This window comes from Galleria mellonella, unplaced genomic scaffold, assembly GCF_026898425.1.
Source record: "Galleria mellonella isolate WM207_F2 unplaced genomic scaffold, CSIRO_AGI_GalMel_v1 utg56, whole genome shotgun sequence".
NCBI lineage: Eukaryota > Metazoa > Arthropoda > Insecta > Lepidoptera > Pyralidae > Galleria > Galleria mellonella.
Window position 1 is genome coordinate 3,865,861 of NW_026442117.1, and position 25,118 is coordinate 3,890,978.

Sequence of the window (25,118 nt, forward strand, 5' to 3'; positions counted from 1 at the left end):
ATATATGAAGAATGGGGTTCTTCAAAAGGTACCAGTCTTCACATGCCCCCCCCCCCCTAAAAACCATCACGCTGAATTCCAAATATTCATCACGATGGGCTGATTGACCTGGATTTTCGTTCTAATCTATCATCCCTTGTTGGTACCGTCAGCGCAGGCATGGTTACCACTCCATTATCTATTAAAAGACTATTTACTCTCAGACGAGCCGTATGATTGTTTGCTATCATAGTAATTTTTAATAAAAAATTAGGATGTTTCATACAAACCAGTTTTTTAACCTCCAGCTCACCGCAATTTGCGGTCATTACCTTGACGGCCAACGGAGCTTCTGTTTACGCCTCATTTGGGAAAATCGGGATTGTTGGACGAAGGAAGCACGTGGATGGGAAAAGGTTTTTATTTTAAGAATTCGCCTAAGGTGTATACGTGCCTGCCTACCTTTATGTGTTTATAGTTAACACTGTACTCAATACAAGTGTATCAAAAGACATTACGTATTATTTTAAAAATAAATAAAAAAGAATCTGATACCCCTTATAGTGCACATCGTTGCATCTACTCACGACAAAAGGATTTCAGACTAAATCTGTGTACTAACTGTCCACTGCTGAACATAAACCTCCCCTTGGGGAGTTTTGCCGGTAGTTGCCACACTTGGCAGTCGGATTGAAAACCGCAGTTAGGCTTTGGTGTTCTTTTAAAAGAGACGCTGTTGCCCATTCCTTTGACCATTAAGTTTCCGTAGTCGCCTCTTACGACACCAACAGTAAAGAGATGGGTATATTCTAGGCGGGGATTACACAACTAAGTCTGTATATAAATCTTGTTAAATAAAACAATCTTAACAAATTAAATAAGTATCATTATTAAAAAATAATAATTAAAACATTAATCACCGCTTTCAGAGCGTTTAAACTTTGATTAACCGTGAATAATTCTTGTAATTTGACTTGAAACATTTCTAATTCATTACGTTTGTAAATTATTGAGAAAATCTCTAATGGGATTGTAATGATTGGCTTCAGTGCGGATTGACGGTCACTTTTAATTCGTAAAATATGCTTTTGTACAATAAGTTCATTAACATTTGTACATCAACTTATTTATAATCTATATCATTATCAACTTTACAAATAAATAAGATATTTTTTTTTTATATGCAACTTAAAATGGCAAACAAGCTGAGAGGCCACCTGATGGAAAATGGTAACTGTCGCTTATAGACATGAGCAGTACCATGGACATAACAGATTATACTATTTCGCCCATGATACCCCCATGCGTTGCCATTGAGAACCTAGGTGTCATTTCTCTGTACCCTGTAAATTCACTGTCTTATCCCACCCTTCAAACTGAAACTTAACTGCTTGGGGGGAAAGAGATTGAGAGTAATGGAGACTGAGAATCCCATTGCTAGCAATATACCCAACCAGGTCTACCTCCTCGCGGTTCTCCCTGGAAACTATCATGGTTAATTCCTGATGAATTCATCATGATGGGCTAACTGGCCTGTTTTCATTCTCATCTACCACTCTTCACTGGTGCTCCGCTAGCGTATCCCGTTAGCGCAGGCGGGGTTACCACACCATTTTCACCCATCAAAAAAAAACATAACTGCTTTACAGTTGAAACACAATTGGGATAGAGGTGCCTAAGCAAACGACTTTTGTACAAAGTCTCTCTCTGGTAAGTAAGTTTAGGTTTTACCAGTATTTGTCACGCTTGGCATGCAAGTTGGCAATTGCTGTTAGGCTTTAGTGACGTTTAAAAAGAGACGATGCTGCCCATCTCTCGTTTATTACATTACTATTTCAATATCAGTAAATTCAGAATGATAAATGTATCTATACTATTTGCTATTGACAAGAAATACTATTGTATTAATAATCTTAGAGTCTGAATTCCGTAAACAATGGACAGTATTCTATTGAATTCTAGTTCTATACAATGATAAGTAGTTCTTGGTAATTGGAAGTAATATGAACATAATATTAGCAAGCAAGCAATGTTGCTTGTTGTAATATATCGGAACAATTACCGAATATTTATGTTGCTATGACCAAATAATTAGCTAACTAGAGATATTTTAGTAAAAAAAAAATCCTACTTTATTTTTTTTTTAATCGAATTCAAAATAAAGTAGATTCTCGGTTCAGTTTATTTTGTTAGTTTTTTATCCCATAATTCTGTCAGTTATAAACTGATTGGGAAAATTCTTTTTTTATTTCAAACTAGCGACCCGCCCCGGCTTCGCACGGGTGCAATGCTACTAAATAGCGCCGACAACACTACATTAGAAACCTTTAAAATTATCAGTGTTCCTCTACAATATTATGCATGTATACATATAAACCTTTCTCTTGAATCACTCTATTAAAAAACACCGCTTCAAAATCCGTTGTGTAGTTTTATAGATTTAAGCATACATAGGGACGGACAGACAGTGACAGCGACTTTGTTTTATACTATGTAGTGAAGATATACTAATCAGTATCATAGAAATTTTATCGTAATCTGTTCAGCATGTTTAGTTTTGAAATCAAATAACTGATTTTGCCACAATTGAAAGTAGTTTTTTTTTTTTTTTTTTTTTTTTGTAGAATACGATCTTAAATTATATTTATTATGATTATTGTAAACGTTTTTTTTTATCGCTAGAAACCTTGTGGGTTTTTAAAGTTTTCATATATATATATAATTGCAGATGGTATGTTATATATAGTCTATTTCAATAAAAATATAACCGAATTTTAAGTTAAAATTATTACACTCTCTAAATTAAATTAGTAATAAAATTGAAACATTTATGTGTCAATCTTTTTTTTTTTACAACACAGGAGACAAACGAGCATGCGGCTCACCTGATGGTAAGCGACCACCGCCGCCCATGATCACTCGCAACACCAGATACTTCGCAGGTGTGCTGCCGGCCTTTTAAAATGGAATATGCTCTTTCCTTAAAGGTTATGATGTAGTATCGGTTCGGAAATACTTATACGGAAATGGATATAACTACTGTTCAAAATCAGTAGACTGTCTTATGATTGAGCCAATTATCCATTTATTTACATTTTCATTAGTCCTATTACCAAAATATAGAAGAATAGACCTCCGGTCTTTGCTCAGCAGTGGAACGTTACATGTAAAAAAATACATTTCCCGGTTTCCCGCCATAATGCCATGTGATAACGTTATCTCGAATTATCCTACCGCTGCACTCAGGAAACATGGCGCGCTTATGTCGAATGTTATTTTTAACTTTCAAGTGATAAGTAAACTCTTGAGTTAGACTCTAATTATGTTTATTAAATAGTGAACGTGCCTTTAAAATTGATTTATAAATACGGAACCTTTAAAAAGAGAATTTGTAAAAAAAAAAGAGATTTCAGTTATGGCAAAATCAGTTATATTAAAAATTAATCTATTTAAGAATGAATTCTATGCAACAATCTATAACTTTTTTAGATAAAAAAGAATTTTCTAAATCTGAGGGCCTACCATGAAATGTTTTCCGAAATTTCGGAGCCGAACAAAATACAAATTTGATGTTAAAATTACATAATACTTACCGTTTAAAAACATTAAAAATATTAAAATATTATTCCTTTGGACTTTTATGGTAGGACTTATGACGAACGAAATGTTAAGCTCCATTTACTGGGCCGATTTAGGTATGAACAAAAACACGAAATTGAGTCCGAAACTTCGGAATTTCATTTCATGATAGGCCCCCAGTTTATAACTGACGGAGTTGTAAGGTAACAAATAGAAAAAAAAATTACAAGCGAATTTAGAACCTTCTTCCTTTTGAATATGGTCGAAAAGTATACCGAGGCCGATTGATTTGTGACTATTTACGAAATTTTGTATACTACTTAAACTTTTTGGTATTTTTTTTTATACAACTTAGAATGGCAAACAAGCTGATGGCCCACCTGATGAAAAGTGATAACCGTCGCCGATAAACATGAACAATATCGTGGACATAACAGAGTATATTGTTTCGCCCATGATACTCCCCATGCGTTGCCATTCCTGACGACTCAGGTGTTATTCCTATGTACCATGTAAATTCACGCCATATCCCACCCTTCAAACCGAAACACAGCCATGCAAACACAACTGCTTTACGGTTGAATTACGAATGGGACAGAGATACCCAAGCAAACGACTTTTGTACAAAGTCTCCCTCTTGCCCCTCTCTCACGAAATAGTTGTCTTTTGTTTTCTTCATAGATTCGGTAACAATACGTCTCTACCAATTGATTTGTTTCCTATTTATCTAAAGAATCCGGTAAATAATAATAGTTCTGTAACGGATTATGCTTATCATCATCATCATAATCTTCATCAACTATTTTTTTTATATAGGCCTCCATATTCTTTCTTTCCATATTGAGCAATCGAAGTTCGATTGTATCCTGTTATTTTCACCAAATCATTATATAGATACTAGTTGACCTGGCAAACGTTGTTTTGCTATATATTTTATTTCTAGAGAAATTTTTTTTGGGGTGAGCTTTCCTTATCACTTTGGGGTGGGCTATCCTTATCACTTTGGGGTGGGCTATCCTTATCACTTAAAAGCAATACGTTTTATCGTTACAATTAATACATATCTTATTTATTGACTTCTTTATTTTTGTAAGTACATCTCATTTTTATTGTTGAACATCTGATATCTAATTGTTATTTGTTTTTACTATTTAAAGTAATCGACTGAATAAATTAAATTGTACTACATTCTTTAATATTTTAATTAATGTTATGTTATTATTATATAATTTCGTAATGTTTAAATGATACAAAATTTTGTAAAATAAATTTTATTGTAATTTTTGTTTCCAACATTTGCACGCTTGATCTAAGTAGATTTTGTAAAGTACTCTTAATTTATAAGATCATATGTTTTATACCCAAAATCATTGAAAATAAAATTATTATTATTAACAATCGATTCTCAGACTAATAACTTTTATCAAAATCGGTTAAGCTCTTTCAGGGAAGTAACTAACATTGTGACAGGAAAAAAAAAACTATAACTATAAACTACTACTAACATATGTATGTAACTATATACATTAGGTTATAACGAAAGTGTTTGTGTACTTATCCCTTAAAGGGATTTCTTGCCGTCAACCTTGAGAACCAGACAGGAGAAAGTCACCATCATATTTTATATCATATTTCTTTTTCGTCTGTGACCTTCCTATATAGGCCTTCTGCAAACTCACCATATAATTTAAATAAATTGCAAAACTTTTTTTAACGTAATTTAACACGAAAAATATAAATATATCTGTGAGAGTGTCCTCACGCTCTCGTCTCATGCCCTTTGGCTGTCCACAAAACTTTTTCCATTCAGCTTTTAAATGTAAGTACGCAAAGATTAAATTAAGATCAACGTTCACTAATCATTTTTTTTTTTTATATTATTTATTTATTTATTTTACACTTTATTGCACCAATTAAAAAAATAATAAATACAGAAAATATTATATTAATGATAAGTAATATAAAAGGCGGCATTATTGCTAAGCAATCTCTTCTAAACAATCTTTGGGTAGAGGACATTGAGTAAAAGAGAAAGAGTTTTATTATATTTATTAAAAAAATGGTCACGGTCAAATTCACTAATGAGGCAAACAATATTGTTGGAGTGAACGTAACATTCTAACTATTAATAACACAAATGTTATAAACGTAAAAGTTTGTAAACAGGTTTATTAATTTTATTACATTTAAATAGAACACATTTGAATGAATTTCCATCACACATGAAACAAATCCTATATACTAAATCCTATATCCAGAGGGAGACTTTGTACCAAAGTCGATTGCTTGGGTACCTCTGTCCCGTTTGTGTTTCAACCGTGAAGCAGTTGTGTTTGCATGCATTTCCATTAGGTGGACCATCAGCTTGTTTGCCATTCTAAGTTGTATAAAAAAAAAAACAGAAAAACACATACAAATACAGAGTATGAGAGAGAGGGAAAGAGAGGTATTTGTAATTCAGTCGAGAAAAGCCGCCAACTAACTAATATTTGAAAAAATAATCCGTTTCCATATTACCAAGGGTACCATTTACCAAACATAAGGGATTAAACCCATGGCACGTATTCTTGTAGTAGCCATATTGTCGACCGATAGGAATCCATTACCTAATACAAGGGTTTGCGGACATCGTTCCGCATATTATATCAACATCTCGTGGCTTAAGGCTTTTCATATACAAAGCGACAATAAAAAAGAAATTCGAAGAATAAAAAATGTTGTTTTATTTGTTTATTTATACTTTTCAATGTGTGCAACATTGAAAAATGTCTACAGGGCGGACTTAATGCCTGATGGCATTCTCTACCAGTCAACCGCCGCGCCGAACAGAGAGAGCAAATGGCGGTGCACAGATTTAAAGTAAATTAAATAAATATTTTAATAACAATTTATGATAAATAAACATACAAACATATAGAATAATATACTTACAAAAATATACACACATAAATCACATACAATACATATATAAATAACCATACATAGTATATACTAAATTAAAAATATATAAATAATAAGATAGATAGATAGATAGATAAACACTTTATTTGAGCCATTTAACACACGTAAATTAATGAATAAAATGATACAATTTGATTATTTACATTTTTCAAATATAAAACAACATATAAAACATAAAATTAATATTGGAGATATGTTTTCACCAAGTGTGTCGCAGTGACCCAAAAAGGCTACAGCTCAGTGATACTTTTGCTTAAAAGCAAAGCACTGATTTTCAGCTGCAACCTGAAGCAAGGCTACACGAACGCGTGCAACAAACCCAGAGTGTAACCTGTGTAACCAATTTAATAGCAAAAGGTAAAATTATATTATATAGATACATACTTATATAGATGATGCATAAATAATATAATATATTTCATTAATTAATTAAACATAATATTTAACATATATAAATAATAATTCGCCACAGTAATTATGTTAAAAGCAGTCGCTACCAGGCGACTAATCCAAATTTTTGCTTATTTAATAAATGTTGCTTTATCAATTTTTTAAAAATTGATTTGGATGCAGCTAGTCTCATTGGAGGGGGTATGTTATTCCAGCATTTAGTCGCCTGGTGGCGAAAACATCCGGTAAAAGCGACTGTCCTATGGTTATGAACCGCCAACGGGGGCCGCGTTGATCGAGACACATTACATCCATAATAATTGTTGAAAGTCGGAAATTTGAGTTTTTTATATAGATATTCAGGGGATTTAAATTTCAGAAGATCAAACATAAGTACAGCAAGGTGCAATCGTCTACGTGAGTCCATGTTCAACATAGATGCTTCATTCAAATATGGTGTAATGTGACTACGAGGTGAAACAACAAAGCAAAAGCGACAGCACGCATTCTGAATCCTCTGTATCATTCGACGAGATGAAGAAAGGAGACGAGGCCCGTAGACCAGATCACCATAATTTAATCTGGATAACACAAGAGATTCACAGAGTGTAATTCGTGATCTTTCTGACAACAAATTTCGTATCTTGTATAATATTTTAAGTCGATAAAAGCAATTCCGGACCAAACCCAACACATGGTTTTCAAAACGCAAATTACTGTCAAAAAGCACACCAAGGTTCTTTGCCTCGCAAACATGTTCAATATTTGTATCACCGATCTTTACAACTAGATTATTGTTCGATGCCTTCTCAATTTGATTTTTCGAGCCAATTACCATATATTTTGATTTTAAAGGATTAAGAACAAGAGCATTATTATTAGACCATGCAGCGATGCGATCTAAATCTTCATTCATTTTCTGAACGGCATTAGATATCCCAATTTGATTTCTAGATATATACAGTTGTACATCGTCCGCATAACAATGATAGTTACAGTTCTTAATAACATTAGGGAGGTCGGCACTGTATATAATAAATAGAAGTGGGCCCAGTATAGATCCTTGAGGAACTCCACGCTTCACCAACCTGGGGGAAGATATCATACAAGTACCATCATCCTTCAGCAATTTAACCGCCTGAAATCGCTCTCCTAAATAACTCTTAAACCAATTAATCGAGTGATGATCAAACCCATAATATGACAATTTAGAGAGTAACAATGAAATATTGAGACTATCAAATGCGTAATATTTGTGACAGAAATGTCACGGATTCTACAATTTGTACATACAAGATCAATTAAAGTATCGGAACCAACTGAAAAATGTGTCGGTTCATTAACTATCTGTTTCAGATCCATACAGCTTAAAAATTGGTTGAATTTAATTACACTGTTATTCGAACTATCGAGTAAATTGATATTAAAATCACCTAGCAGCACAACGTGATCATAGTTTGAAAAATATGTTACCGATTCGGTTAATGCATCAATAAATAAGTCTACGTTTAACCACTGTGGTCTATACGCCGTACCTACAATAACACGATAACCATTTACTATTGTCGATAGCCACATCTGCTCAATACCTCCATTGGGATGCTGTACATAGCGCACGCGCATGCCTTGCTTAACATAAAAAGCTACACCACCCCCTCTACCGCCACGCATGTACTGCGGACGCGGCGTGTTCCTTAGCCGGTACCCTGGCACCGTGGGGGCACGCGCCTCCTGGCCTGCCGGCAACCATGTCTCGTTTATCGCCACAATATCCGGTTCGAAACGATTCATTGCAATAAGGAAATCATCATGACCCGTGTTCAACGATCCCGCATTATATAGCGCTAACTTAAAAAATTGACTTTTCATCATCATGGCATCGCATATACACATGCATATATATATAAGTCATAATTGTACATTTGTAAATATATTTTTGGTAAATTTGTATTAATTAATGTAATATATAGTAGTAAATAAATAGACACAACACATACTTCAAAATAATTGCAAACAAAAGAAAATAGTAAGTTATTAAAATATAAGTAAAAGGTGTAAAAAAACAATAATCGGTATATGTGTAGTATCGATACAAACGGTTCAAGATCATAGAATATTATCACTGCGACACACTGGTTCACCCTACTTTTATATGTAAATAGCGGAGTAGCCGTACAATGTGTATAAAAAAGGAAAATATATACAAAACCACTCAAGCTATTAAACAATAAATAAATATACTCCAAAATTGTAAAAAAATTGACTAAAGCATGCAATAAATGTAACAAAATACCATAAAAAAGAAATAAAACTAACACTACCTCAAGCTTTTGTACACTGATAACAATAAAATATAGATTATAAACAAATAATAATGTTTTTTGTACATTTTTAGAAATTTCGAAGAAAATGTAATTACAGCAGTGTACTAAATATGTGTAACGTAGAGATTTAAAAAATAGAACGAACCGCTTCCGGACCAAAAACTCGAACAAAATCATCGTCCGTCCGCAAACGCAAACGTGGAGAATCTCTATCGTGATATTGCCGCACATATATCCTGCCTTCCTTTGTCCACACGTAGCGCCATTTATACTGATTACAAAAAGTCCGTGCGCGTCGAAATAGTTGTCTGTTAACCTTTGTCAACCTCTCATTTAAATAAAAGCGGCGCGGTACGCCTGGCAGTCCCGTTCCTTCCGTGGTGGCACCGCGGCGTACCCGCGCAGCCTGTAGCAGCTGATCACGGATAGCACGGCGCGCCAGTCGTACCACAATAGGACGAGGGCGCTCCGAACTCACTTCTAGAGACTCTGCCATGCGTCCCACACGTCTCGCACTCACTATGTCCTGATCGGACAAATTAACACCCAGCTTAACAGCGAGAGTCGTAACAACATGCGACAGGCTTTCCTCTTTTTGCTCCGAAATACAAGATATTTCTATATCGTTTAATAAAAGATCTTGATCTCTATCGTTGATGTCCATTTTTAACTCGTTAATAGAAGCGAGAAGTGATGTGTCACATTGCTGCACACCGGACATATTGCCCATCCGATTCTCCAAGCTATTAATGCATTCGTCTATCTTATCCATACGACTCTCGCATGCACTAACTCTACTCGAGATTGCAGTCAATGTCTCATTTAAAGTTTTTAACTGAGCCCGTGTCGACTTCATTTCATCTCTAAAAAGACGTATCTCCATAGTAAGCGCTTGTATATCCGTTATTTCGCTGGTGGTATTTAGAGTGGTATCATTTAATATTGACTGCTCTGCCAGAGAAATATCCATATGCAAGGGTGAGCCCGGAACTGCTCCTCCGCGCTGCACAGTAACACCATCTACTGCTGCTCGAACAGGAGTATTCGTATTGTCGAATTTAGGTTGCCTGCTTTTACACATCACACACCGCCAAGCATCTCTATGCTCCTTCGTTAAGGTGTTATAAAAGCGCTGCTCGGATATATTTGCGCAATCCAAATCAAAGTGTTGATTACATCCACCACAATAAAGATATCTCTTGTTTTCAATTAATTTAAGGCATCCAGCACATTGTATTTTGTCTGACGACATTGTAAAAAAAAAAAAATAGCAACAATAATAATAAAAAAAAAATCAAAGGATGAATTCCAAGACTTGAACCCGCAACCTCCGTCAATGTCGCACTTTGCGCTTGCACCTCCGCGCCAGCGACAACTTAAGAAACTTTTTCGAAATTATGAAATATATATACAGCGCAGTGAGTGCGGTTGTGAGTAATTACTGAACAATTATTGACATTGAAGCTCACAAGGTCACTTAGCACAATTCACGGTCACTAAGTCGAGTAGAATTTAACGGTTAGAATAACTTAATTTGATCACTATATCAAAACTATTTTAGATCCAGAATAATGGAATATAGAGTTTTAAAGGTTACACTTTAAGGAGCAGAATGATTACTTTTGAAATCCAAATATACTTGTTTTTAACAATTTAAAAGATAAATGAATACGAGAACTAAAAATACACGTCCGCAGCTGTCACCGCGTCCGTATCTTATTGTTCAGATAACTAATTATATATTATAATAACTAATTATATAACAGATTAAGGCTTTTCATTGTTGTGATAAATTGAAGTAATGTTGTTATATATAATATTTCGCATATTATATTAATGTTAAAGTTTTTACTAGACAGAAATAAATCGTTTATCCTAAGTTCGCATATTAATATTTCGCTATCTGTGATGATATATATAAATATATTAAGATAAAGAAAAAGACGTTGACAAAAAGGAAATTCAAAGGACTAAGAGGTAAATTACTATATACAAATGTCCGCGAAGCTTCCGCGTCCGTTTATAACAAATCTGTACAAATCTATAATAGAAATTGTTGCCAGTTCTGCATATTTTATTCATTGGGCAGTCGTGTTCTTTTGTCGTAAATCTATATAATAAAAAAATATGCCACTGAATACTACTACGACTGTGTGAAGGTGTCGTCTCCTAGTGGTCAATATATATATAGCCTGATTCATATGTATTTATCAATTAAAAACCTAAGGCTGAGGCACAACTTCAGTGATCCGGGGCTAGTTGCCCTCAGAGTTGAAGCTGAACCAAAGGGATCTGCCTCGAGGCTTCTATTTATCTACCAGAGTAGATAAAGCTACCAAAGCTTCTGGTTCTTAGAAGAACCAGAAGCTTTCGTAGAAGAAGAGAGAGGCCGCTTTGATTGATTGTATACAAAGGCATCGAAGGTGGCTTACAATTAATATTATGCAAACTGTTTCGGTTTATATAAACCGCCGAGTTTACGCATCTCCGCATCGCTCCGTGTGTTAAGCGCCTAATACACAGGTGCTACACCACAGATAACTAAAATATTTATATATCACATGTGTAATACGCCAATTTCCAGATCCCGAACTAATAAGTATCGCATTGGGCTCTGTGGCGAGAAATGATTTTATTATGGTCATAATAAAATACTTAAATGCAACAATAAAGTAGACCGTCGTTTGTTATATTGTTTGTATTTACTGATCACAACCTTTTTTTTTTTTTAACTAGGGTGAAAATCTTCAGAAAGAGACCCATCCGTCGGCGGGACGACGGATGGGTACTGTGGGATTTTTACCCACTAAAAAACACCCCGGTATTCCTCTTGGCGCCTATCCGTCGGTGATTGAGGCTCGCGACTAGTAGTCTTCTCAATCACCGACAGTACTGATCACAACCTAAGGCAACTGGAGGGAAGAGAAATGTTAATAAACAGCCTCATTGCTAACAATATATCCTAACAAGTTGATCTCCATGCGGTTCTTCCTGGAAACCATCATGATTAATTCCTGTAGAGTTCGACATGATGAGCCAACTGACCTGACTTCATCCTCATTTGTCATCATTCATTAGTACCCCGTCAGTGTATACTGATATCGCAGACAGTACTATGTTTATCCCATAGAAAAATCTATGGCATGTTAAACTATTAGGATCTTTTATTTTCCGTACCTTATTTCTTTAATTTGGATTTTACACAATTGTTTCGACTTCACTTTTTGAAAAACCAAATAATGTAGTTTCTAAGAAAAATCTCGACAAGGAGCTTATTTCACAGCCTGAGCATTCGCGGAAGAAAACTTCTAAAACGGCACTGAACAAGATCATTTAGGTTCTAGTGTGTGAGGATAAGTTCTCTATAGATGGCGAGCGATGCGATGTTAAAAAGTTTATTTATTTATTTATTTTACACTTTATTGCACCAAGTATAAAAAATAATCATTACAGTAAATATTAATGAGAAGTGAAACAAAAGTTCTCTCACAGAAAACTGTATCAGTGTAAGTTAGTCATTACAAACTACTTGGTAACTTAACTAGTAACTCTTAGATTGAGAGTGCTAAGTGAAGTTGTGAAGTTTTCCATTAACATTTACAATTGTTACAATCAATATCTTTGTAAATTGTGTCTTAACAGAACAAGTACATTTTGCTTCACAAATAAAAATGGCGTCAGAAAGTATGACAAAATTTACAATTATTAATAACTAGCTGCTCATCCCGGTTTTGTACGGGTGTATTAATGAAGAATTGTAAAAAAAATTAAACATTTTCTTTCATACAAACCTAGTCTTAATAACTACAAATACAACAAAAAAGAATTAGCCAAATAAATGTACATTTAAAATGATATGCTTACATATATTCGGCAATTGATTTTTGTTCAAATTATTATGTCAGATGTTAATTGTTAGATATAGTCCTCGCCCATAAGACTAGTAGTTGCCATACTTGTCAGGCAGTTTGACAACCCTAGTTAGGCTTTAGTGATGTTTTAAAAAAGACGCTGCTGTCCATCCCTCGAACATGCATTTCTCTCAATCGCCTATTATGACACCCACTGGAAAGGAATGGGTGACTTATTCGTTGCCGAGACCTTACGGAAATAGATCTTCATATTTTTTTAAACTTACTTAAAAAAACCAAAATTACTATAATATCATATTGTTTTAAGCATAATACAGAATTATGTCTCTATAAGTGGATTAAAAATAAAAATTATAGGACCACAGGAAAAACATACTGACAAATTAACTACCTCTTTTTTTTAAAGTGGCTTAAAATTTTAAATTTAGAACATAATACTTATTATAAGAGCACCCGCACGCTACACAACTTTAATAGGTCCCTGATAATTTTGCATTGGACTTAGGCGGTACGCAAAGGTGAAAAGTTTTATTACTGGTACAGGAAAGTATAATAATAATTCACTTTGTTATAATAATAAAGTGAATTAATTATTATAGGCACGCGACTGGTTTTGATAAATCGATAAAAATGCCTAAAGACGATGAGACAAAAGTGTTCGTGCATATATGTATTACAACAAAATTCATATGTACATATACAGTTGAATTTTTAAATACAGCACGTATATCAGTCAGGCTCGCGCTTGCATCACAGGCCGCTCATTATTAAGGGTCTCGAATTGATCCCGAAACTAGTCGAGCTTTCTCGATCTAATAACATGTAATTTTTTAAACTGATATGAGTGTGTATGTAATAATATTACAAAGAAGAAAGATTTGATTATTCGTTTGTTTGTTTGCTTGCAATGATTATCGTTAGTGACTACTAAACCGATTCTAAAAATTCTTTCACCTATAAATCTTTGATTATTTTCGCAAATTCTATGTACCCGTACGAAGTCGGGCCGGATCGCTAGTTAAAAATAAGCTATAATATATGTCGTTGCGACTTACGTTAACAATAGTATAATACGTAAATAATGAACTAGATAGACTCCTTCGAATCAAGAAATACTTATAAATAAGTTGGAATATTCAAACATAGCCTAGGCATCTAATTGGCGTCTAATAATACAGTACATTTAATGGTTATATATTATTTTACATTTTTCCATCTCTTAAAAAGTACGTAAATGCCAAGTACTAAGTTCTATAACTACTTCATCATCATCATCATATCAGCCTTTAATTGACCATTGCTGAACATAGGCCTATCCCTTGGGGGATATTGCCAGTAGCTGCTACGCTTGGCAGGCGAATTGGCATATTATATATATATATATATATATATATATATATATATATATATATATATATATATATATATATATATATATATATATATATATATATATTGATACAACATTTGGATTTAGTTTATTTAATTAGATTTCCTACTTCTGAATTTCACGCGTACGATATAGCGGTTAAAAAGCTAGCTTTCAACACGAGTGTTTAAATTTACGAGTACAACACCGAATTAATTTTATACTACTTCAGTGGCAAATAAGCATACAGCCAGTCGGATGGTAACCGTAGCCTGTGGACGCCTATAACACCTGGGATTCTTATGAAATCTTAATACGTCTTTTTGAAAAATACTATGCTGTAAATTCTAGGAAAAGCCTCTGCAGAAAGATTATTCTACAACCAAAGTGTTTGCTTGATGAAGATCTTCTGAAACTGCACTGTATATGATCATTTTGGTTCTAAGATGTGAGAATCAATTCCCTGCCGATGGCGAACGCGCGAATTTAAAAGGCATCATATCGAAAAGTTCTTCAATATTTCTCGCAATATTTTTCTCAAATTTCACTATTCTAAATTCGGCGTTCTAAATTCATGTATTTTAAATTTAAGAATGTCAAATATCGTTACTATGCAAAAAGTGTTTTATCATCTAAAAGAATAGATCTTATTTTTAATTAAAAAAAAAAGTAATATTTTCAACATTAATAACTGAGATTCAGTGGCGATAATTATAACTCCCTTATCTTTGTTACTTACAAGGCCAATGAGAGACATTAATTATACAGATATAGAATACACAAAGTAACATCTTAATAAAAGTATATGAAAAAGTCTTGGCTATCTAAACATCAAATCACTTTCATAGAAATTACGAGGAAGTAATTTGATATTTACTGAGTAATCCTATTCATTCCTGTCCTTAGTCTGTGATGAACAACTGTTTGTTCTCATTAGTTCCAGGAATATAATTGTCAAAGTGTATAAGGCACTTGTCCCTCTATCTACAGAAATATACAAATTAACGTATGTGTGGTGGTAATTAAAATAGCTTAAAATTTGTTAATATTCATTATCCCATCAGCTGTTAACTGTCCACTGCTGAACATAGGCCTCACCAATTAGGGAGTTTTGCTAGTAGTTGCCATGCTTGACAGACAGATTGGCAACTGCAGTTAACCTTTGATAATATTTAAAGAGAAATGCTGTTGCTCATCTTTCGACTATTAAGTTCTGTTAGGCGCCTTTTACGACATCCACTCGAAAAAAATAACGGCCTATTCTATGCCGGAACCACACGGCAATATAGGTCATACTTATAATTAATACTCGTTTACTTTAACTATAAAACTCTACCCTCCTTCTTACAAGAAGGAGGTTTCTATTTAAATGTGAGCTATCGTTATCAGAGTTTAGTTTTTAGCTAACAAACCATCCCAGCTTCGCTGGGATAGATAGATCTAAATTTTTTTTAAAATTAAATACCCCCCCATGATACTCACTGATAATGTAGCTTTCTATAAATAAAATAGTTTTTAAAATCGGTTAAGTATTTATTAAGTTTTTCCTGTATATATTTATAATAAAAAAAAATCAGTTTAAAACATTAATCTCGTCTGCAGGTACGGAATAGATGAGTATCAACAGTCAACAGACCCATCGTGACGAATTCACCAGTAATCATTCACGATGGTGTCCAGGGGGCCGCATGGAGGACTTGTTTACATTAGTTATTAATAAACCTTCTGTCCTCTTCTCGCTATCAGGGTAGCGGTATACGAAAACGTACCTGTGAACCCAATACTGCAAAGAGTGGGCACGCTTTATTTTATTTTATTTATTTGGCGCACATAACAGAAGTTTACAAATACAAACTTAAACTATAACATGCAAATAGATTAATGTATTGTTCAGGTAAATTTGCCACAACATGTGCACACAGCATGATCCAATAATAAATACGACTGTAACAAAGCCATTCGATTGCAACAAAGAAATAAATATAATTTTACGTTCTAATTTGTGATAAAAATTAAAACATAAAAAAGAAAGTTTTTTTTAATGCAACTTAGAATGTCAAACAAGCTAACGGCCCACCTAATGGAAAGTGGTAATTGTCGTCTATAGATATGAACAGTACTATGGGCATAACAGAGTATACTCTTTCGCCCATGATACTCTCCATATTGCCATTCCTAAGAACTCAGGTAGGACTCTGTACCCAGTAAATCCACGCCATATCCCACCCTTCAAACCGAAACACAGCCATACAAACACAACTGCTTCACGGTTGAAACATGAATAGAACAGAGGTTAATCAAACGTTATACAAAACAAAAGTTAATTAAGAAGCTTGTTACAAAACTATAATTCACGGAAACCGCCGCATAGGCAGCGGCTTCAATACAGCGCATCATTCCTTCCACCAACACGTATTGCCGAATCAGCGGAAACGTGGAACTCGCCATAATCAAGGAAAGAGCCGGCAGCCGATGTCACTCCTGGTTCACACTTCGAACTGACAGTCATTTTAGTTATTGTTAAATATAGGAATGTCACTCTTGGTACACGCGTCGACCAATTGACATATATTATAATTAATATATTTTAATTGTATTTTTACCTAAGTAAATTTAGTCTAGAATATTTTTTTTTTGTTTTCTTTGCGCTCCTCGGTTGCAGCCAATTTTAAATCGATTGCTTGGGTACCTCTATTCCCATTCGTGTTCCTGCCGTGAAGCAGTTGTGTTTGCATGGTTGTGTTTCGGTTTGAAGGACAAGATATGGCGTGAATTTACAGGGTACAGAGGAATAACATCTGAATCCTCAGGAATGGTAACGCATGGGGGGTATCATGGGCGAAACAGTATACTCTGTTATGTCCATGGCACCTCTCATGTCTATAGGCAACGGTTACCACTTTCCATCTGGTGGTCTGTCAGCTTATTTGCCATTCTAAGTTGTATAAAAAAAGCTATTTTATCTAGCTTTTAGACATTAAATTATTTAAATAATTTTATACATTTGTCTGCGATGTTTATTATAATTGAGTCCAAATATATCAAGGTCAGCCTGATGAGCATCATTATATGATCTACACATAATCGGTATAAGGTTATTGAAAGATACTGTATGTTATTTCTATAAAGAGGCGTACTGTGAAATTTTAGTCGATATGAGTTCGGCAGTCTCAAAGATTATGAGCGGGTCCCCATAATAGATTTTTTAATATAAAAAAAGGTAATTTTTAGTTTTTTTAAATGTAATATTTTCATTCTCGCTGTATAGTTAGCATCGGGACAAGCGCCTAATATAGAGATGTTGCTTCCTAACTTCTCTTCAGTAGCATCCGGTTATTAATGACCATAAGTTTGTAATTTATTAATGCAATCATCAGCATTGAGACAAGTGCCTAACACTGAGATATTATTCGATAACTTGTCCTCACTGACATCCAAATATTAATGAGCAAGTCACTTTGTAATTTATTAATGTCACTAAGAAAATGTTCTGATTTCATACACAGGTGTTTTCATGAAACATATGTATATTTGATGTATTATACAATTATGTGGTGTATTATATTTATATTAATATTCATACAAAGCTTTCTGTTTGCAAAAAAATATTCAAATATGTTTAGCCATTTAGAATAGAAATAACCTTTGTTTATAGCCGTGTGGTCCCGGCATAAAATAGGCCACCCCTTTCTTTTCTGTGTGTCGTAAGAGGAGATTAAGGGACAGCGAGGGATGTGCAGCAGCGTCCTTCTTAAAACTTATACAAAACAATTGCATTGCATCCGCCTGATAAGCATGGCGACTACTGGCATAACCCCCTAAGGGGGAGACTTATATTCAGCAGTGAACGGTTAAGAGCTTAAATGGTGATGATGGTGAGACTTTGTTCAAATAGATTTAAACAACTAATTATAATGTAATTTCGTTCAAAATTCGATTAAAAGTATTTCCATTCAATAAGTGTTACTATTTTGTAGATGAGTAATTTAATGACAACAATAAATGAATAATAACAATTTTTAAGCAATAATATTAAGTTATTATATGTATAAATAACATATTATATATAAATAATAAAAAATAAATGTGAAATAATTAATCTATTTGTATAACTTTGTATTGATTGTATGTGAATATAATTAAAAAAGAAAAACAATTTAAATTGTATTGACTGTAAATAAACTGTAAATTTAATTTATAATGTTTGTAATGGTATTATGTAGGATCTATCCTATAAAATGTGCTTTGGATAAATAAATAATAATAATAAACAAACTCTTTTAAGTGGTAACTTTTTATAAATAGTAAATATTCGACTGCGGGGTTCGGAATGTTGTTATCTACTGAGAACTCCTAAGAAACTAAACAGTTCCTCTATCGAATTCTTTTTTACAAGATAATTTTACATTTGTATGGATGCTGTGATTATAGGAACCATTAAGTTCTATTTATATATATTATACGTGATTTCGTACTAAATTGAAATATTTATGATTAAAGTGTTGCCAGATTGTTTTTTTTTTTCGTAATTTAAGGATACAATGTTTGTGTTCGCAAAATGTTGGAGAAATGTATTTTTTTAATGTTATTTTTTTTAAAAAAAAAACTTTATGAATAAAATTAAAATTATATTGCAATATGATGAAAATTATATTGAAATGTTAAATGCAATAAAATATAGCAATAAAGGTAACAACAAGAGGTGAAGATGCCAGCGGCTTTTTTCATATCTTCGTCATTTGGGTAGAGGTTACTCGGAAATATGTAGTAAAAACCGACAGAAGTCTGTGACTTGGTAAAAGTCAACGAAATCGTATCAATTTGAAGAAATTTTGCAATTTAGGTAAAATTTAAAATCGCATCTGGTATAACTGTTAACAAAATATCTCGTTGTGTTTTTTTTAATATGTGATAATAGAATGGTAGCCCGCCTGCGCTATCGGTATACGCTGGCGAGGCACCAGTGACGGATGATAGGTGACAATGAAAAAGCAGGTCAGTTAGCCAATCGTGACGAATTCCACTAGAATTAATCACGATAGTTTCCAGGGTGAACCGCGTGGAGGTCGACCTGTTAGGGTGTATTGCTAGTTATATGGAAATCAGACCCCATTACTAACAATCCCTTTCCCCCCAATATCTCTTTGTGTTGAAACACAGTATTTGTATGCGTTTATGATTATACTCGTACACAATGTACTTGTTTTAATATATTTTATAGACATAATTAAAATTCGCATCTGCCATTGTACTACAATCATTGTATTTTTTGTATGCTTTCAAAGCCAGACATAAAAGCTGGTAAAAATTAATTTTACGTTTTCCGAAATGCATTAAAATAATGTGTAATGAATATTATAGCACTCCGTCCTCTTTATTATTTTTATAACAAATAAAAAATATTGGGATGAGAATAATTTTTTAAACTTTTTGTAGCTTCCATATATTACTTTATATTTAGCTCTGATAATTAATTAAAAAATTACTGGTAATTAATTACTAATAATTAATTATTAACGCCGTAAAAATATGACCCCGGCATAGAATAGGCCACCCCTTCCTTCCCCGTGATTGTCGTAAGAGTCGACTAAGGGAGGGCGAGGGATGGGCAGCAGCTCTCTTAAAACATCTCTTAAAGCCTAACTGCGGTTGCCAATCCGCCTGCCAAGCGTGGCAACTACTGGCAAAACTTCCCTTATGGGAAAGGCTTATGTTCAATGGTGAACAGTTAAAGGCTGAAATAATAAAAAAAAATTATCAACGCGCTAAAGTTTAATTGCTGTAGTGACTACTAAATAAACTCTTTATTAGTTACTGCAATAATAGTAAACAGATTCAGTTAAATGTTTGGCTACTATAACTAATGTTTGAAACTTTATATTTAACTAGTATTTATCCCCAACTTCGTAAGCAACGAGTTTTAAAATAGGAAAACTAATGTAATAGACTATTTCTAGATATCCGTTTCAAAATATAATTTGATACAACATAAAATCAATTGATGCTTGATGCCAAAACAAACATTGTGTTTTTTTATACCACTGAGGTGGCAAACAAGCATACGGCCCACCTGATGGTAAGTGCTTACTGTAGCATATGAACACCTGCAATACCAGAGGTATTACGCGCCCGTTGCCGACCCTGAAGATACCTCTTTACCTCCCTTTTGAAAAACCCCATGCTGTAGTTTTTTGGGAAAACTTCGGCAGGGAGCTCATTCCATAACCTGAGTGTTCGTGGGAGGAAACATCTCTGAAACCGCGCTGTACGCGACCATGTTTGATATGTTTGATAAACAGGCAAAAATATAACCAATTATTACTTTACCGTTTATTGCTTTCATTAAACCCCTTCAATATGTTTTTTTTTTTCTTAAAACATATCCTAGGCATAGACATCGTCGACATTGTACCTAAATGATTATTTGAGGTCAGCTTGATTTGAAACAGCCAGTACTTAGTAGCTGTTTCAAATTCTTTATTTACAAGAAATACAGGTAGTCAGGTACAATACGAGGACATTATATAGAAACATAAAATGTATATGCCACGTTCCCTTGTTTTGTCTGCATGAATTAATATGTGAAGTATCCTGTGGATGATTGCAACCTCTTTTGTTCCCTTTTTGTTTCCCCTGTCACTGGTCTTCTTTTGTTTTTTCATTGTAAATTAAACTTTTAAAATATACGGAGCTGTTTATTGTTATAAGACAATTACTTATTTATTACTGATACGTATTTGACTTAAAGGTTATCTCTGGCAATTGAACGTGGAAATGCCGTTATGGGTCCTTTGGATCGAGTACGGAACGTGAAGATAATTATGAATAATTAGTTCATTTTTGTTATTTTTATGTAAGTAATATTTAACTGTTACTGTACTGATACTACAAAAAGTATTATATATTTAATTAAATTGTAAATTATTTATTAATAAATACGATATAGCATGTACGAAGCCGTTAACTGTCCACTGCTGAATACAGGCTTCACCTATAAAGAGATTTTCCGGTAGTAGCCATGTTTGGCAGGCGGATTGGCAACCGCAATTAGGCTTTTACAGATACTTTAAGAGGGATGCTGCTGTCGATCCCTCCACCATGAGCTCCTTTAGTCGACTCTTACGATACCTACGGAAAGGAAGGGGTGGCCAATTCTATACCGGGACCCAGGTGGAGAATCCATGAATACTCTACTATAATTATATAATATCAATATTTAAACAAATTTATTTTATACATATTTATTCACAATATAGTTATTAATATAGATAAAAAAAATAGTCATTTACTATTTACCATAAAATCCTACATATTCCCTAATATATTCTACATGTAGTATAATCTACACATGTACGAAATTTCATTCAAATCTGTCCAGCAATTTAAAAGTGATCGAGTAACAAACATTCTATAACCTTCAATTATTTTTGCAAACTTTTATAATATTAGTGAATAATAAAGATTAAAGCTGTGCTACGACCTAGCTACATGTTAATAGCTGCGTAGAGCTACTAGCAACGGCCTACAGTCGAATGGTAGCGACGGCGGCAGACGGCCGAGCCGTATTCAGACGTACGGCGCGAAGTTTTGCGAGGTTACCGCGCGTCTTTTTCGATATATGTCATCGAAATTACTTAATTAAAATGCTTATTAATATCACAGATATAAAATATTATTGTTGTGTGTAAATTTATGTGTTTTTCTTTTTAATAATGTGTAACAATGTGTTATAATAAATAATAGTTTATTAAGAAAGAAACAAAGTTTTATTCTGTGATTGGTGATTGGTCGTAAAGATTTAGTTTGCTGAATTGAAACTGGTGAGTTTATATTTTAATTAGTTTTTTTTTTTTAATTAATAAATTAATTTTAGTACAAACTTCTTTAACGGAATATTTAAACAGCAATGTTTAAAGAACGAAATCATAATTTTGAACTACAACGATCTGAAACTTACATCGTGTTTATTCTCACCTTGCCTTTATTTGTTTACTTTATAAAGTATAGTATGATAAATATTTACTTATAAAATACACACATAAATTGATGTACTGTTCTCTAACAAGACCAGTATACATGAAATATAAACATAAAATTTAAAATTGCTCAATGTAAGTCTATCTAAATTAATGTTAAACGAGGAAATGTTTTTTTTTTATTTCTTTTAAAACATTTTTCACCCTTTAGAAATCTACGTTAACATGAGGTGTGCCTACATTATTTAAAAAAAAAATACTTATAGACTAGAAATAAGTTATTAGTATAATAAAAAAAGTAGTTCCGATTTCACATCTTCCTTTTAAGAGAATATTTTAATAGAGAAACTAAACCGGATTAAAAAAGAAAGAGGTTATGGAGTCGGTTGCTTTTTTTTTATTTTTGTTACCTCATAACTCTCAACCGTCAATTGTAAACCGATTTGGAAAATTCTTTTGAATAATACGCTTAAAGGTTGTTCCCATGAAAGTTTTATCATAATCGGTTCAGTAGTTTAGTTATTAAATCAAAATAACCAGTTTTGTCACAATTGAAGTCGGATTTTTTGTAGAACACAATTTACGAGTAATTATTCTGAAATTGTCAAAAATTACCAAAGAGTTAAGCCTACTATTACATACTATTTTTTAGCCGTAGTGGCTATGGTTAAGAATATGGTTTTCGAAAGTAGGAGGACCACTGTCCCATTCGTGTTTCAACCGTGAAGCAGTTGTGTTTGCATGACTGTGTTTCGGTTTAAAGGGTGGGATATGACAGTGAATTTACTGGGTACAGAGAAATAACACCTGAGTCCTCAGGAATGGCAACGTATGTGGGCTATCATGGGCGAAACAGTATACTCTGTTATGTCCCTGTTATTGCTCATGTCTATAGGCGACGGTTACCACTTTCCATCAGGTGGGCTCTCAGCTTGTTTGCCATTCTAAGTTGCATAAAAAAAAAAGTTATTGAAATAGAATTTTCGCCGTTATCTGATATCAATGATTTCTAACCGGGCCTCTGTGTGTCGATGTATTCGAATATAAATTCATACTTCTAATGCGATATTGAAATGTCTAAAATAAGAAGCAATCAAGTAACTGACGAGTTTAAATCGTGAAATCTCGTTACAGTACACAGTTCGTTTGAGATTATCTTTAGATGTAAAAAGTGTTTAGAGCTCCTGAGATTACTCAGTAATAGGAGTCTACCTTAATTATACTAGTATATATATTTTTTTATACAACTTAGAATGGCAAACAAGCTGACGGCCCACCTTATATAAAGTGGTAACCGTCGCCTATAGACATGACCATGGACATAACATACTGTGTCGCCAATGATACCCCCCATGCGTTGCCATTCCTGAAGACTCAGGTGTTATTCCTCTGTACCCAGTAAATTCACGCCATATCCCATCCTTCAAACCGAAACACAGCCATGCAAACACAACTGCTTTACAGTTGAAACACGAATGGGACAGAGGTACTCAAGCAATCGACTTTTGTACAAAGTCTCCCTCTGGTACGAGGTCTGTCCGGAAAGTTCGTATAAAAGTGTTCTGGAATGCGAGAAAGAGGAGTGGGGAGGCCAGGTAAGCGCAGGACCCCTTCCTTATGTCCCTAACAATGCTTCATGACCGCCGTGCGGTGCGAACTGGCTTGTCACGCCATCTGTGAAGTTACCTCTTAACGAAACCCCGTCGGCATGGAGCCCGCTTCCGTTGAAGAGCAGCGCGTCGTAATCAAGTTTCTCTCGAAACTCGGCAAGAATGGCCGTGAAAGCAAAGAGTGGAAGACATCCGGGGAACCACGAACAAAAAAATCAAGAAAATCCCGCTCAAATGTCAAGACAATGTTGATTGTTTTTTTCGATGTTCGGGGGATTGTCCATCAAGAATTCGTCCCTCCAGGCCAGACAGTTGATGGAAAATTCTACGTCGATGTGCTCAGACGCCTCAAAGCTCGTGTGGCACGAGTTCGTCCAGAATTGGCGCGAGAGGGGCGTTGGATTCTTCACCACGACAATGCCCCTGCCCACACCTCTCTTGTTGTCCGTGAGTTTTTGAGTAAAAATTCCATTACGGTGACCGAACCCCCCCTATTCGCCGGATTTGGCCCCGTGTGACTTCTTCTTGTTCCCAAAAACCAAATTGGTACTTCGGGGGCGGCATTTGGGGGACATAAATGAGATAAAAAAAGCTACGACGGGGCAGCTGAGAAACCTACAACCAGAGGACTTTCAAGGAGCCTTCTCACAGTGGAAACGGCGTTGGCACAAGTGCATTATGTCACAGGGGGAGTACTTTGAAGGGGATAAAATTGATTTACCTGAATAATTGTAAAATAAAATTTTTAAAAACCTTTTATACGTACTTTCCGGACAAACCTCGTATGTTTTATTTTAATATACTAATATATTACAGAGGACAAAAATTATTAATAATGCGGACTAACAAATCTATTCTTTTTTAATGGCTAAAAATGAAATAGTAACCCTACCTGCGCTATCGGTACACGCTGGCGGAGCACCAGTGAGTAATGATAAGTGAGGATAAAGCGGGTCAGTTGACTCATTTCTCATAAGTTAACCTCTGCACGGCTACTCTTGGAAACCATCGTGGTTAATCCTTGTTGAATTCATCAGGAAGGGTTTTTTGACGTGCTC

At 34.2% G+C, this 25,118-nt stretch overlaps 2 protein-coding genes across 3 annotated transcripts in view; one reads left to right on the forward strand and one right to left on the reverse strand.

Annotated features, from left to right (window-relative positions):
• Nucleotides 1-8,906: 8,906 nt before the first annotated feature.
• LOC116412748 (uncharacterized) lies at nucleotides 8,907-10,867 on the reverse strand. The gene has a single exon (XM_031907717.2). It carries the CDS (start codon nucleotides 10,483-10,485, stop codon nucleotides 9,361-9,363), a length of 1,125 nt encoding a protein of 374 aa, XP_031763577.2. The 5' UTR covers nucleotides 10,486-10,867; the 3' UTR covers nucleotides 8,907-9,360.
• Nucleotides 10,868-21,989: 11,122 nt separating this feature from the next.
• LOC113515991 (neuropeptide CCHamide-1 receptor) overlaps nucleotides 21,990-25,118 on the forward strand; it is a 191,656-nt gene continuing 188,527 nt past the window's right edge. For both annotated transcript variants that reach the window (XM_026900317.2, XM_026900319.2), the window contains exon 1: nucleotides 21,990-22,294. The gene's annotated coding sequence lies outside the window, so the exon portion shown is untranslated. The remainder of the gene's footprint in view (nucleotides 22,295-25,118) is intronic.

Bases quoted from the DNA above. Each gene is read 5' to 3' on its own strand.
- LOC116412748 (XM_031907717.2), bottom strand. From the start codon at position 10,485: ATGTCGTCAGACAAAATACAATGTGCTGGATGCCTTAAATTAATTGAA.